This window comes from Ochotona princeps, chromosome 18, assembly GCF_030435755.1.
Source record: "Ochotona princeps isolate mOchPri1 chromosome 18, mOchPri1.hap1, whole genome shotgun sequence".
Lineage (NCBI taxonomy): Eukaryota > Metazoa > Chordata > Mammalia > Lagomorpha > Ochotonidae > Ochotona > Ochotona princeps.
Window position 1 is genome coordinate 19,921,026 of NC_080849.1, and position 15,644 is coordinate 19,936,669.

Below are 15,644 nucleotides of genomic sequence, written 5' to 3' on the forward strand. Positions count from 1 at the left end.
TTCATGCACTGTGCCCCAGGGGCAGCCAGACCGTCTGCTTGCTCCCGCGGCCCTTTCCTTGGTCCCCTGCCCTTTGTGCACAGCCCAGGACCCTGTGTGTAATCCCTTCTCAACTTCCCCTGCAGCTGGCAAGCCTGGCCTGCCTGCTCCAGGCCTGCCCACTGGCCACTCCAGAGCAAGATGCCTAGAAAACCCCAGCCTCATGCTCTCTCCGTCCCAGGAGGTTCTCCTTGGATGAGGGATGAGGGCACAGTGGCATGGCATGGAGTGGCCCCTGCCCTGTGTTTTGTCAACTGTCAAGGTCATGTGTGTTCACTCAGAGGTGACAAACTGGCTCTGGAGCCCAGGGTGGCCAGAGCTCTCCAGGGCTGTGTCTACTTACTCTGTAGGCCCTCATAGGAGACCGTGGTGCCAGCGAGCACCGGGTTCCTAAGGACACAGTGTGTCCTGCTCATTCTCGCCTGTTAATTGTAACTTCACGTCTCTTCATTCACATCCTCTGATCAATGGTTCGTCCTAGCCTACTGAGCATTGCTGTGTCACGGTTTAACAGTTGGTTCTCTCTCCCAGAGTCTGCTGTCCAGTCCCTACTATGTTGTCACTTTGTGGAGCACCATCTTCTTCCCAGCAGGACCATGGCCCTGTCTGCTGCAATCCCTCCTACCACCTTAGATGTTCTGTCTGGGAAGTGGATGTTTCTGTCTTCACAGCACCAAGTGTGCTGGCCCACTATGTCATTGACACCAGCATTCAGACTGTGGAGAAGGAGGGGGCAGAGTCCACAGAGCCCCCAGATTTCATAGCCCATCCCCGGGTTTAACAAAAAGACATGAAAACTTTCTTCCACCAGCTGTGATGGGAGCCCTGGCCCCATCACAAAGCCTGCTTCACCTAGGCTCTGAGCAGGACTGTGTACCTGGAACTACCCATGTCTGCTCAGAGTCGCAAGCCTGGGACCTGGCCATGCATGTGCCAGCTGCTGCGGGCACCCATCCCTTATCTAGTTAGAAGCTCACTAGAGTGCTCTAAAAAGCATTTGTACATGTTATCTAGTGACTTGATTTTAGATTTTAAGTGGCATTAAGCTTTCTGGAGCTGGGCCAGATGCTTGCATGAGTGTTTGCTGCTGTCCATGTAGCCTGTAGGTGGAAGGGGGAAGTCGCTGTTGAGCTTTGGTGGTCATAAGATTATTACAGTTGGGCCTACCTCCGTGGACTGCACTTCCTGTGGGGTTTTGCCAGATCACATGACTGACAGCAGAGACAGGCTCAGGCTCCAGGCTGCCTGTTCCACCCAAGCCTCAACCACCAAATCAGACCTTGGCTTTGTCTCCGAGCTGGGCGTCCGGATGTCCCACTGTGGTAGGTTGATTCACTGGCGCTGATAAAAAACATTCCGGCCAAACTTGAGAGTCTAGCATTACCTCTGGCTCCAGAAATCAAAACAACAGGATTGTTGTAAGTGGCCTTGGATGGAGAGAGCGCTCCAGGCTGGAGAAAAAGGCTTTCTCCTCTTGGCAAGTGAGTCACAGGGCAAGGATCTCGGAAAGAGAGGAATAGAAGCCAGGGACTCCCCAACTGGGGCAGCCTGGGTGGCAGCGAGCAACACCCAGCCCAGTGCCAGACGGGTTTCAGCCCTGACCACCAGATTAGAGCCCCTATCCTTCAAACACTTCCCCTGCTCTATCCCGGAACTTTGCTACTCCTCACAGCATGCCCATTGGGGAGCCACTGGCTGAGGTTTAAAGCAGTCCTGAGAAGTCCTAGGGAGCTGGGGTGGGGGTGCATATGCACCAGACTGTGTCAGTGTTGGAGGCGGGAAGGCTGCAGGCTGTGGCAGGCTTCAGGTTCCCGGTGAGGTTTGCTGGCCCTGGTGGAGGTGAGGATTCCTGGTAAGCAGGCTACACCACCCCAACCCTACCTCCCAGGATGGCCCATTGTTCCCCCAAGGCTAGAAGAGGGACAAAAATCCGACAAGGCAGTGTTTTTAGGCTATTGGTTGACATTCGGATCATAGTGTCTGCTGGACTGAACCCTGAAGAATGAGTCCCCAGAGCCCTGAGTGCTAACTAAAGCCTGTTATCTTTGTTTCCTTGGCTTCAGGTGCCCAGGGTATCTTGGAGGCACTGCAGTTTTCAGAAATTGGTTAAGGGGACAAGCTAAGCATGGCTGGGGCAGGATTGACTGTGCATTACTTCCCTGTACTGTCTGTGACCTGTGCCCAGGTCCCACCCTCTGTCAATGTCCCCAGGAGCCGGCCACAGCAGGAGACTCTGCACCTTGTCCTTGGGACCTTCGCTTTGTGGGGCCGTTCTGAATGACATGCACCCATGTCCTTCATTGTTAGAGCATGTGTCTTCCTTGTAAGCGCTAGGGGAAAGGGCCAAGCCACCCACCCAGGTGATCCCGCCTCGCTGTCTCCTGATCACCCTGGGGAAGGGGCAGCTTTGCTGTGGGTTTGGACCAGTACACCTGTACCTCTCCCTGTCCCAGCAGTTTTCCTACTGCTCTCTCTCATCTAGCTGTGCTCCTTGTCCCATGGCCTGTGGTGCACTTTCAGGAGACACAGCCTAGGAAGCCACCTGCAGAGGAGATGATGAGGCCTTCACAGTTCAGGCAGGGGCACCCAGAGCATTCAGTGGCCTTGGCCTTTAGTACTGTCAATTGTCAGTTGTCAGTGGCTGGGCCAGCTCAGGATCTGCATGTACTTTTCTACCACACTGCCTGATGCCTGGGCTTCAGGTGAACACCAGCCAACACCTTCAGCCTTTGTGCCAGTCTGGCAGAGTCTGGAGAAGAGGATGTGGCCTTGTTGTGGTCCTTGCCCCACGCCACTCCCCGACAGCATGGGATGGCATCTCTGTACTCAGTGGTGAGAAGAAAGATGCGGAGGTGCCAGGTGCCCCTCCCACTCCTCCCCTGCAGGCATCAGCATTCCCCAAAGTCAGGAACGCAGGTAGATCCGATGCTGGCTCTGGCCCAGGTTTCTGCGGTTCACCCAGAAGGCATCCCAAAGTCAGCTCACTTTTCTCTTCATCCTGCACTCCTTAGCTATGGGGAAAGCAGTCCCCCAACCATTGCTGCACATCTGAGACCTACCTCTCCCCCTTTCCCCAGGCAGTGCCCCTAATAACGTCACTGCGTGGAGAACAGTGTGCACGTGTTTGAGTCACTTTGATTTCCAAAAGCAGGAAGTGTGTGTGTGTGTGTGTGTGTGTGTGTGTGTGTGTGTGTGTCAGTAGTTGCATGACCAAAGCAAAACCTTGGCTGGGATTCCTGCCCAGCAGCCAGATGGGGAGCCTGCCCTCTGCAGGCCTCCCCAGGCTCCTGCTTGCTCAAGTTGGGGTCCTGCCACCCACTGCAGCTCTGGGTGACCTGGGGGGTTCTACCTGCTCTCCCAGTCACCAGATTATCTGCCAAGCCGCTGGTCACTCTGGGTTTGGAGCAGCAGCCATGCTGGTCTCTGTGCTCAGAATGCTCACTGTGCACCTCACTGTCACCCAGCATGTGCCTGCGGCCTCAGCCAACCCCCTCCTCCACGCTCCTCCATTGTCCCCACCCTTCCTGGGGATAGGAACCTCCAAACTGCAGCCACTCTGCCTAGACTTGCCTTTGCAAGGGAGGCAAGGGACCCAGAGGCTGGGAGCAGTGCTCCAAGGGTGTCTTTCTGGTTCCAGCAGGAAAAGGCAGGAGTGAAATCTTCACATCTTCCTGCCTACCAGACCCAGGGCACCTGCAGGTGTAGGTGGGGCCAGACCTGAGCTTTCTCCAAAGAGCAGGAAGCTGCCATCGCCATGGCCACCGCCACAGCCAGGCAGAGCCAGCTGCCTGCTCAAGACTGGCCAGAGCCCACCTCACGACTCTGGAATACAGAAGGGGAGTCTGCAAGGCAATATCTCCCGAGAGCTGAGCCCCTGCCTGCTGCCTCCTGCAGGCCCATTGCACGGCCCTGATGCTTCTCACCTGACTCCCATTGCTCCGCCACACTGAGTTGGCCCTCCACCCCCGCCCCACTGTAGTGTTCGCTCCTCCCACAGAAATTCCACTTTCCTGGGAGCCACGTGATGGCCATGGAGTGGGTAGACGGGCTCCCCGCACACCCTCAATGGGTACACAGGCTCCCCACATACCCACGCTGCTTGCAAGCCACCACTGCTTTCATCTGTACATGAGGGTGAGATGACCACCTCGTCTTGTTGTCCTTGCAGAAATTTCCAGAACTGAAGTTCAAGTACGTGGAAGAGGAACAACCTGAGGAGTTTTTCATCCCCTATGTGTGGTCTCTGGTCTGCAACTCTGCCGTTGGCCTATACTGGAATCCCCAGGACATCCAGCTGTTCGCCATAGATTCTGACTGAGGGCAGGAGGCCCCCGGCAGCCCCAGTCACGCTGCCCAGCTAGCACCTTGGTTCCGAGGACAGAGGCGCCTGGACTGCTGGCATCTGCCATGAAGAGGCTCACTTGAGCACGCCTCCTGCATACACTTTGCTTTGGCGAGTTGGTGCCGCTGGTAGTAGATCCCTCAGCTTCCATTGTAGCACACGGGGGCAGGGCCAAGTAGCCGACAATAATAAACCAAGAACTTGCTGTTCCACATGCGGTTTTATTTCTAAACCAAAAAGCTAGAGCTTTCCCAGGCTCCTGAGGCCTCAGGCACACAACACTTCATAGTGCACACTCTCCATGATGCATGTGTGAATTTTTGTTTTAACCATGTATGTGTGTGGGTGTGGGTGGGTGGGTGGATAGCGTTAAGCAATGACAATGAGGATAGGAGGCAGGAATTAATAAGGAAATGTGGGCTTGTGGGGAGGATGTGTATGGCTATGTGTGTGTGCATGTGTCTGCATGTATGTGTGCATGAATGTGTATATGCATATACGGCTGTGTCTGCATGTGTGTATATGGGTGTATGATTGTGTGTGACTATGCATGTGTCTTTGGCTCTGTGTTGTGTGTGACTGCATATGTATGTGTGTGCATGGCTGTATGTATATGCAGATTTGTGCATGTAAGTTGCTGCCTGGGTCCTGTGGAGTCCTGAGCTCCCCACCTGAGCCTCAGTGCCAACTCAAAACAGCAGTGTGTCTGTCAGAGAAACACTTCCTCTTGGTGAAGCGTGGCTAAATTCCTCAGTGGACGTGACCTCTGGGCTGTGGCTGAGATTGCACTGGAGTTCTGCATGGAGGAAGCTCATCCTCTCTAGTCGTCCCTAGCAAAGAGCTCTATCTGGCAGTACTGCCCCCACCCTCCCACACGCACCTACTCCCCGGGCTGATGGGAGAGAGCTGAGGCCAGCCTGTGGCACCAGGTTCCTTGCAGAGCAGAGCAGTGGCACTGCAGGCCGAGTGGGACGTCGGGACCATCTGGAGCCTGTGCTGCACTGCAGCTGGCCCACCCGTCTAGACAAGGAGCCTAGATCCATTCTTACAGACGCCCTGGTGTCCGCTGCCCAGACCCTGTTTCCACCTGCTGTCTTCTCTTTCGAGACCAGCCCCTGCTCTCATCCCCAGGTCCCCCCACTGCGGGCTGTGCTGTCTGGGTTGGCGCCCTTTTCTGCTGGGCTGGAATGCCATCCTCTGGTACCCCCGTGCTCTCTGCAGCTCCTGGATTTCTTGGGGCTCATCTGAGGGTCCTCTCCACTGTGCGAAGCCAGGCACTGGCTGCAGCTTTGAGGGCAAGAGGGCAACTTCTAAAGCCTCCTCAGGGAGTGGGATGAAATGGGAGCTGCCTGAGGTCAGGGCACTTGACCCTGTCCCTGGTTGGGAATGGCAGATCCAGGGGGCCATGAGAAGACCACTTCCCTTACCACTTCTGCAGGGTGGGCTCTGTGGGCCCTGGCTCCCCACATCAGACCAGACCCAGCCCCTGGATCTCACTTCATGTCATAAACACACATGTCTCAGGATAAAGCTGAGTCCTCTGACCCTCTTCTCCATGAAGTCCAGCTTTAAGGCCAAGGCCAGGGGAGGGGGCTGTTACTGGATTATCGTTGCAGGTGTCAGTCAGACTTCACTTCCGCTGTGGGGAATTGATTTCAGCTCTCATTGGTTTCCGAAGCATTTTAATCTGCTTCCTTGGACTTCAAGTGAAAACAGAGATGAATCATGGTTTCCTTGAAAGGGTCCTATATAGAGCTGCTCTGGTTGGAGCATGGAGCTGTCCCATGGGGCTGGACCCAAGCCTCCTGTTCCCCACAGTGCCCCTGGAGCCCCCATAGTGACCCCATCCCTTCCATCTCCCATAGCTCAGGCCCTTGGTGCATCCTCCACCAGCCTGACTCTTCCAAGGGCCCAACCTGCTAGCCCATGCCTCTGCCCAGCCCAGCATGGCCACCAGGCCTTTCTCCTTGCCTTGATGCAGGATTGGCCGCACAACGGTACAGACGCCTGGTAAACTTGAACTCTGCTGGCATTTATTCCCTGCCTGCTTAGGGAATACAAGTATGTGAGAGGATGCAACATAGGACCCTTGCGTGGGTACCCCTGGTGGGACCCAAGATACAAACCACTGCTCTATGTCATGCCGTCCACCAAAGATGCAGCTTCCATGCTTTGCTTTTTTTCTTTTAGTTTTTTTAGATGCATCGGGATCTCATATGGGTGCCAGTTTGTACACCGGCTACTACATTTCCCATCCAGCTCCCTGCTCGTGGCCTGGGAAAGCTCTCCAGGACCTCCCAAAGCCTTGGGACCCTGCACCCAAGTAGGAGACCCAGAAGAAACTCCTGACTCCTGGCTTCAGATCATCTCACCTCCGATCATTGTGGCCACTTGGGTAGTGAATCAACTGACAAAAGATCTTTATAAATCTGACTTTCCAATAAAAATAAAAATAAAACCCTTATCTCATCCAAGAAGAAGGTAAAAATTCATTTAATGTGGCTTTGATAGATTATGCATGTTGTAATAGACGTAGATAACTTTAGAGCTAAAAAGGAGGATTGGAATAATTCCAGGGGCATATTTAGGAGTTGCAGGCACAGCAGGTTAAGCCTGCACTGCAGCACCAGCTTCCTGGATGAGTGCTGATTGGAATCCCCACTGTTCTACTTTTAGTTGCGGGTCCCAGAAGATACTTCAGGTGCTTGGGAGATCTGGATGAGGCTCTTGACTTCAACCTGGCTCTTGTGGCCAGCTAGGGAATGAACCAATAGATGGAAGACTTCTCTCTGTAACTGTAACTTTCAAATAAATAAATTTTTTTTAATTGCAAAATATGAAGCAGGAAATAACGGGACTAAATGTTGACAGACTGTCATGCTTGAGTTAAAAAAAAAACCTACATGCAGTGTTTACCAGAGACTTTTTTAATTTTAATTTTTATATTGATTATGTAGCTGAGAGGGGTGCATACTCATGTAGGGAGGGTTACTAGTGGGTAAAAGCTTCAGTTCTTTTTTCTTTTTTTCTCCTATGTCTGCGATGGGAGAGGGTCAAACTACATCAGCCTGGGGTAGGGGGATGATATGGGGAACACAGGATGTTCCTTGAGTGGTCTTGATACATTGTTGGCTTAGTTGCACCAGGGTTGAGAAAATTTTGCTAAGGTTTACCTCAGTTTATTCACAGACCCAGGCACTTGTTGCAAAGCTTGGCCAAGAGAGTTGTTTAATCTGTTCTAGCAGAGATCTTTTTAAAATATTAATTTAGAAGAAAATAGAGGAAAAAGATAGAGAAATATACATCCAGCAAATAGTAACTTCGAAAAAGCTGGTACATACATATTAGTATTAAACTTTAAGGCATAATGAAAAGTTTCAGTTCTTATTTGTTTACTTGAAAGGTAGAGAAATGGGCAGGAGACTGGAACCAGGCAGAGCCAGGACTCAGCTGCAGGTCCTCCCAGGTAGGATGTGGGCATCCTGAGTGCTGTCTTAACTACTGTGCCAAACAGGTACACCCTCTTCAAAAGCTTTTCTTAGGAGTAGGAGGTTCAATTCCATTATTAGAATAAGGAAATAATTCTAAGTTTTTATGTACTTAATTTGTATACATTTAGTGATATAATCCCAAAAGATATCAAACAAAATTTGACAAAAGTAGAAATTTAGGCAAATATCCAATCAAAGAGACATATTTTTTATTATGTCTGTATAAACATTTTTGAGCATCCCATATATAAAAATCGAGTTATAGCAGCAGGTGTTTGGCAAAGCTGCCAAGGTGCCCGACTGAATCCCCCACAGCCCACATCCGACCTCACAGTGCCTGGCTCCAGTGCCCTGGCTCCTGCTTCCAGCTTCCTGTGAAGCACCAAGTGACAGGCCCAGATAACTGGGCTCCCGCCACCCCTGGGTAGACCCGCATGGAGTTCCTGGCCCCCTGGGACTGTCATAGGCATCCTTTTTTTTTGTCCTTGTCTCTCTGCCTCTCGAATAAATAAAAATGACTCTTTTTTTTTTTGCAACAATTGATAGAAAATTCAAACAATGCAATGATCAAATTTGGCCAAAAGGACACATGCCAAACACTACACTCAACAGAACACTGCACCTAACACAAATGGCCCACATCCCAAGATGCTAAGCTACAAAAGTTTCACCAATTCCAAAATAATTCAAGTTAAATACGTTCTCCAGCCACCATACAATGAAGCCAGAAATAATTTGAAAAGGAAAAAAAAGACCATTGTAAAATCCTCATATGTGTGAAAATTATATTCTCTATAATTTATATTTTATATGAATTTATATTTTCAATAAATTATATTATCTGTTATCAAGAAACACAGACATTCTGGTGCAGAGAAGGAGAGAGAGAGAGAAAGATCTATCCACTGGTTCACTCTCCAAATGGCTGCAATGGTCAGAGCTGAACCAATCCAAAGCCAGGAGCCAGGAGCTTCTTCCAGGTCTCCCATGCAGGTACAGGGTCTCAAAGCTTTGGGTCATCCTCGACGGCTTTCCCAGGTCACAAGCAGGGATCTGGATGGAAAGTGGAACACCTGGGATACAAACCAGCACTCATATGGGATCCCGGAGCATTGAAGGCAAGGATTTAGCCACTAAGCTATTGTGCCAGGCCCACATTTCACTTCTTTATAAAGATGTATTTGTTCATTTGAAAGGCAGTTACAGAGAGTCAGTATGCTTTCTTTTTTCTTCTTTCTCTATTCTCTTTCTTTCTTCTTTTTTTTTCTTCAAATGACCACAATGGCCATGGCTAAGCCAGGCCAAAGCAGGAGCCAGGAGCTTCTTCCTGGTCTCCCACGTGGGTACAAGGGCCCAAAACCTCCAGCTGTCATCTACCACTTTCCCAGGCCTTTAGTAGAGAGCTGGATCAGAAATGGAGCAACCTGGAGTTGAACCTGCGAATATATAGGATGCCATAGGGAGCAGCTTTACCTGCTATGCCTAAAAAATATCCTTCCCAGTTGGGCACAGCTATAGGTGCAGCGTGGAAGCCTACAAAAAACAGATCTGAATCCCTGCTCGCAGACAACTTGCATTCTCTGTGCTTTAGCTGTGACTCCAACAAAAGTTCAGAGGAGTCCATAGCCATGGCCAACTACTCCTGTCCAGGAGCCAGAACACCTGGAGGTAAACCAGGTTCTTCCAGGAAGAGGGAAGGGAAAGTAGTCGGGGCAGGTGAGCAGGGATGTCTGCCAGAGCCAGGGCTGCCATCAGAATCCAGAGCACAGCACTGCCTAGTCCTTAGTCCCTACCCTGGACCCCTGCAGTCCGAGGGCAGTTGCTCTGGAGCCCGGAGGCTGTTGCTTCCCCCCGACAGGTGGGGCAGTGTTCACAGGCGCTCGCAGCTCCCGGCCCTGCTCGCCCTGTCCTCCGAGCTCCCACACACATGCACTGTATCTCATGTAACAGAGGCAGTGGCATCTCCTGGAGTCCACTTAATAGGAAACAGGGTCTGGTGGGAACAAACATTTCATGACAACCCAGGCCCCCAAACTGGAACCATCTGTCCCCTGCCAGCACCGCCTCCCTGCCCCACCCCCAGCCCAGCCCCAGTCCCCGTGCTTGCAGGAGGGCTTGATGGCCTGGCCTCAGGGCAGCAAGGGCCAAACTGGGGCTCGCCAGGACTGCACCAGGACATGCAGGATTTAGAGTCGATGGTCCCAAGGGTGTCCAAAGCTGTCCCTCACCCACCCACACGGGGTTTCTGGGTGGGGGGGTTGGGGTAGAAGGACTCAAACTTCAGTATTCCTTGCTCCAGAACCCATTACTCATCCCACAGCCTCTGCCCCAATCCCTCTTCCTCTCCCACCTCCCAGGCTCTCCATGGAGGCCAAGTTTAAAGGCAATCTTAGCCAGGCAGCCCCACCCCGGCTGGGCTCACTGCACCATGAGACTGTAGAGCTGTGCAGACAGCTCCAAATCCACTGGCAAACCGCGTCAGGGGCCAGGAGAAGGGGTGATCCACCCCAGGGACTGTGAGGGGGGCACCCTACTGGCCTCATTGGGCAGCTCCAGGCTGGAGTGACATGCAGGGGTGGGGCTTCCAGGGACAGCAGTATTGCAGCGTCAGCCTGCCTCCACCTGGGAAGAAGAGAGGAAGAAATGGGGGTACAACAATGTTGGAGGGGACTGCCCCGGCCCCCAGAGCTCAGCCTGGAGCCCGGCCCAGTGGGGCTTGAGGGGCGGGGGGCAGGCTGTCTATAGTGGAGGAGGCAGAAGGAGGCACCCACCCCAAGGACCCGTTTAAATTCAGCCTCCTGGGCCCAGCACAATGGCTCAGCTAGCTTCAAGCACTAGTCTTCCATTAGACACCAGTTCGTGTCCCAGCTGCTCCATATCTAATCCAGCTCTCTGCTTGTAGTCTGAGAAAGCAGTGGAAGATGCCCCCTAAAACCTTGTGATCCTGAATCTGTGTGGAAAACTGGAAAAGGCTCCTGGCGTCAGATCGGCTCAGCTCAAGCCACTGCAGCCGTTTGGGGAATGACCAGCAGATGGAAGATCTTTCTGTCTCTTGTTCTCTCTGTAAATCTGCCTTTTAAATAAAAACAAATCAATCTTCCCCCCAAAAATCAATAAATAAATGCAGTTTCCTCCAGGGAACCCTCCTGAACCCATCTGCCCTGGGCTGCTATAGCTCCAGCTCAGCCCAGCCACAATGTTCCTCACCACCACCACCCCCGACCCCTGCTTGGCTTCAGAGGGGGTTATTGGGTGGAGGAGGGCGGGCTACGGCTGCAGGGCAGCTGATGGGGCTGCTGACCCTGGAGGGCACCTGGCATGCGCAGGCCCTGCAGGGACATTTCCACCAGGGACAATGCTGGCAGAGCAGGGGAGAACACCCTTCCCTGCTCCCTGCCAGGCAGCAGCAGGGGCCCCCAGCCCAGCCCGTGCCCCCGCCCCCCCCGAGACCAGAAGACCAGATGTGGGCAAGGTGGCCATTCCATAAAGGCACACAGCCTCAAAGATTTTCCGTGTCCTCTTAACAATTGTAAAACAAGTTTGTAAAACTGGAATTTTAATAGATGACATATTCCTGTGTGTGAGAGAGTATGTGTGTGTATGTGTACACGTGTGTATGTGTGTACGTGTGTGTGCCTGTGGGTGTGCATACACCCCAACTTCCTCACTTTACCCGCCTTACCTCTAGTTCCAATGACAGGTCCCAGGAGTTGGACTTTGCCACAGGAGCTTGGTCCAGCCCATCCCACCACTGCCAACGGCCGCCACTTGTGACCTCAGGCTACTTTGTCCCAACCTCTCACATCTGCCCTGTAACTCCATGTACTTGCTTCCCTCCCTTCCCAGCCCAGCACGCATGGGTACCCTCTCCCATACCCAGGATGGCACTCTGACCCACTCCACCCTCGGGCTCCAAGCCTCCCCACGGCCAGTGTGCTGCTCCTCTCATGGCTGGCTCCTTCCCCACAATTGAGTCTCTTTCTGCTCTGTTCAGCTCCCACCCCCTGCTTGTCCTTCCCCACTGCCTACAGAGCACCCCCCAGCCTGCTCAGGCCTCCACCACACCCCCTAGTGACTCGCTGAATGCCCTATGGTTTCCCCCAGCCCGGGATCATCCAAACCCTTTATGTCTATCAGCAGGTCTGCAGGACTGGCTCTGTGAGGCCAGCACAGTGGCCAGAGCCAGGGTCACGTTCATGCTCACCCATAGAGGAAGTGGGAGCAGGGTGGCAGGGAGAGACGGCAGCAGCCATGTGGGCAGCATGGCTGATCTGACAGTAAGGAAATGGCTGATCTGAGCAGCAGGTGCTCCACTAGGCTAGGCAGAAAGTGCAGGGGACGCAGAGGAAAAGCCTCAAGATGTGAATGTGGGCACCTGCTGGCCTGATGGCCCCGTGGGCCTCGCCACGGTGTCCCCAGCTGTCTGTGAACTCTGTGATGGGGACTAGGAGGGAGTTGGAGCAGGGGGAATAAGGGCGGGAGCAGGGGTAGGGGCAGGGCCCCGGGGGTCCGTGGTGGGCTGCTGATGGGAGCGTGCAAAGAGGTGTGCTCGTGATGATAGAAACACACGTGGCTGCACTCCGATCAGGAAGGGCCCAGAGAAGCAGACTGCAGGGTGGGGGCGGGGTGCCAGGCCTGGGCAGGCACAGAGAAGCCTCCATGTACAAGGAGCAAGGGCCTGGCCAGTGCAGAAATGAGAGGCAGCAGCCCCGGGCAGCTGAGGCTGAGGCAGCGAGCGCATGAGGCCCTAGACCTGGCTGCCTGGGGTGAGATGGACACAGAGAACAGGTAGAAAGGCAGCCAGCCCCTGGCTTTGCTTGGGCAGAGGGAATGGAGACAGAGGGGATGCTGGTGTGAAATCACCCCGTGGTGCTGTGTGAGGAAAGTGCAGTCACCGTGTGTATGTGTGTATCTGTGTGTATGGGTCTATGTTGTATGTGTGTGTATGTGGGGGCATGTGTATGCATGAGCGTGTATGTGTGTGTATTGGTGTGTGCACACGCACCAACCTGTGTGCATGTGTAACATAACTGATATCACAACACTATCCATGGCCAACTAGCACCTCATGTCTGTGTGTATGACTCCGCTTGCAGCTAAGCACATGGGCGACCGCACATGGCAGCCCTGGATCTGGAAAGTGATTTCTGGTCACACCTGGTCTCTGAAGCTCCATGAGGCCAGGCCTGGATCCCTTGAGTACTACCTGATCCCAGCTGCACCCCAAGCTCACCACCCTGCAGGCTAGGGCAGAGCCAGACAGCAGCTTGCAGCTTCCAACTCCCTGCCCGCACACCACTCCAGGCCTTCCTGGTTTTCCCATCTGTTGCCACAGTGAAGGCAGTGCCAAGTGGAGGAGACAGTGCCCTCGGGTCCTGCAGAGCCCCTCCCAAAGACAGCTGGAGGGTGGCAGGGTGCTGGACGTTGTGACCTTGTCTGAGATACGGGCGGGGTCCCACCCTTCTCACCTGAGTCATGGAATTTTTCAGAGCTGGGCAGGGCCACAGCGTGGAGCCAGGAGAGGTGAGGTCACGGGCTGTGTCCACCAGGGGCCCCCGCCACCAGGCGGAAAAGGGTGTGTGCCCTCTTGGGGCGTGGTGGCTGAGCTCATACCTCCTTGGGCACCTAAGCGTCCTGTGGTGGGCTGGCCCGCAGCTTCCGGGTTGATCCCACACCTCGCCTCACCCCAGGTTGGGAGGGTGAGGTGGGGGGAGGGTCACCAGAGGGTTACAAAGGAGGGCTTTCCTGCAGCCCTGTGTGGTCCAGCATGGACAGGACACAGCACGTACAGCGGCTCACCCAGACCCAGGCAGGGCTCTGTGGCCTCCGCCCCTCGGTCATGTGGGCACCCGGCAGGTGGGCGCTGGTGTGCTCTGGGAGGTGATGGCCTCTGCTTGGATGTGACCAGGGTGCTAACTGAGCTCTTTTCTTCTGCCTGCCCTGGTCTTCATGGGTTTGGGGAAGCAAGATGGGGCAGTGTCCTGAGCCTAACCCCCCCACACACCCGCCCAGCCCCCGGGGGCCTGGCATCTACTGTGAGCTGGAAGCTGCCTGGGCTTTCCCATAAGCACCGATGTCACGGCTGAGACGCCATGGGGAGGCTGTCCCAGAAGGGCACACACAAATGCCTTCTTAGCCTCGTTATCCTCAGGAGCCAGGTGGGCAGGGCAGAGTGGGGCCAGGTAAGTGAGTGGACCCGAAAGGACGGGCCTAGCATGCACTTAGGTCTGACCCAAGTGCTCGCTCTCAGTCTCTCTTTCTTCCCCCCTCGCATCTGCCTATAAACCCAGGTGAAAGAGCACGCGTTGTACACATGCTATATGCCAAAACCAGCTGTGACACAGCTGCTAGGAGACCAGGTGGCCTTGGGGCCAGGGAGGGGCCTTCCTTGAGGCAGGTGCCTCCCAGAGGTAGGAAGAGGAAGGACCCAGGCTACAGGTGAGCAGGGAGAAGTGGCTTCTTAGGGAAGAGGAGAGGAGAGAAGAGGAGGGGAAGAGAGGGAAGGGGAAAGGAGAGTAGAGGAGGGGAGGGGAGAGGAGAAGGGAGGGGAGGAGAGGGGAGGGGAGGGGAGGAGAGAGTAGAGGAGGGAAGGGGAAAATATAGGAGAAGGGAGAGAGGAGAGGAGAGGAGAAGGGGGGGAGGAGAGGGGAGGAGAGGTACTGCAGGAGAAGAGGGGAGAGGAGAGAGAGAGCCGGGGGTGGGTTGCCCCAGCTGCCCCTGTGGCCAGGAGCCCTATGTCTTCAGAGGGCAGAGCAGGGGGCCTGGATCTGCAACAGCTCCCAGCACCTGCATCCCATGTTGCTGGGCGCAAGGCAGGAAGTAGACAAATCCTCACCACGTCCCCTCTGAGCTGGTGGCAGGAGACCCATTGCCACTGCAACGTGGGCTCCTGCCACCTCCTTTTCACACTTCTGCCGTAGTGGTCCCAGCAGATGGCGGAGCTCCTAGCCCTCCTTGGTGACCCTGGAAGGATGCTTCAGCTCTGGGGGAGGAGGCAAAGGGTTGGCAGAGTGCCACCAGGTCCAGACTAGGATGCAAGCAGCAGCAGGGGGAGGGGCCCTCCTGCTTCTGCATGGCACATCTTGGTAGTGCCCTGAGATCTGAACATTTTCAACAACCCAAGCACTCAACTGCTAAGCCTCTACCTGCAGCGCTAGCATTCCATGTGGGCATTTGAGTCCCCAAATCCCGGCTGCTCCACTTCCCTTCCAGCTCCCTGCTTGTGGCCTGGGAAAGCAGTAGAGGATGGCCCAAAGCCTTGAGAGCCTGTACCTACGTGGGGGATGCAGACAAAGCTCCCGGTTCCCAGCCCTGGCCATAGCACCCAGGGGTGAGCCAGAGGATAGATCTCTCTCTCCCTATCTCCCTGTGATTGTGTATTTCAAATAAAAATTAAATGAAATTAAAAAGAAAAAAGCACCCAGGAAGCTGGGAGCAGAAGAAATCTTGCTCAGTCCCACACATGCCACCCATAGGGTGCAGTACTGAATGCCTTCTGCCAGAGAGCAGGGTGCAGACAGCATGTGCTGGGCGTCCCAGATGGGATGATTAGCTAAGAAAAGAAATGAATGCACTGGAGAGGAAGAACTTCATGAAGTCCTTGGAAAATTCAATTTTAAAATGAGTTTATTTTGGGGAAGAGGGTGGTTCATGTCGCTGGAGCAGAAGTGGAGCAGCCAGGATTCAAACTGGCTCTCTTGATATGATGACAGCATTGCAGGTGACTGCCTAGCTCACTGTCCCACAATGCCAGCCCCTTCACTTCATTTCTA

The 15,644-nt window shown here is 54.1% G+C and overlaps 1 protein-coding gene across 5 annotated transcripts in view; it reads left to right on the top strand.

The window, feature by feature from the left end:
• The window catches only part of DYM (dymeclin), a 323,209-nt gene that overhangs the window by 285,312 nt on the left and 22,253 nt on the right, over positions 1–15,644 (top strand). For 3 of the 5 annotated variants that reach the window (XM_058676971.1, XM_058676966.1, XM_058676969.1), the window contains one exon: positions 4,208–4,591. The exons of the other annotated variants lie outside the window; for them this stretch is intronic. In XM_058676971.1, the coding sequence (XP_058532954.1) occupies positions 4,208–4,357 (150 nt within the window). In that variant the 3' untranslated portion in view covers positions 4,358–4,591. Of the gene's footprint in view, positions 1–4,207; positions 4,592–15,644 lie in introns of those variants that run through there. 5 annotated transcript variants of the gene reach the window in all.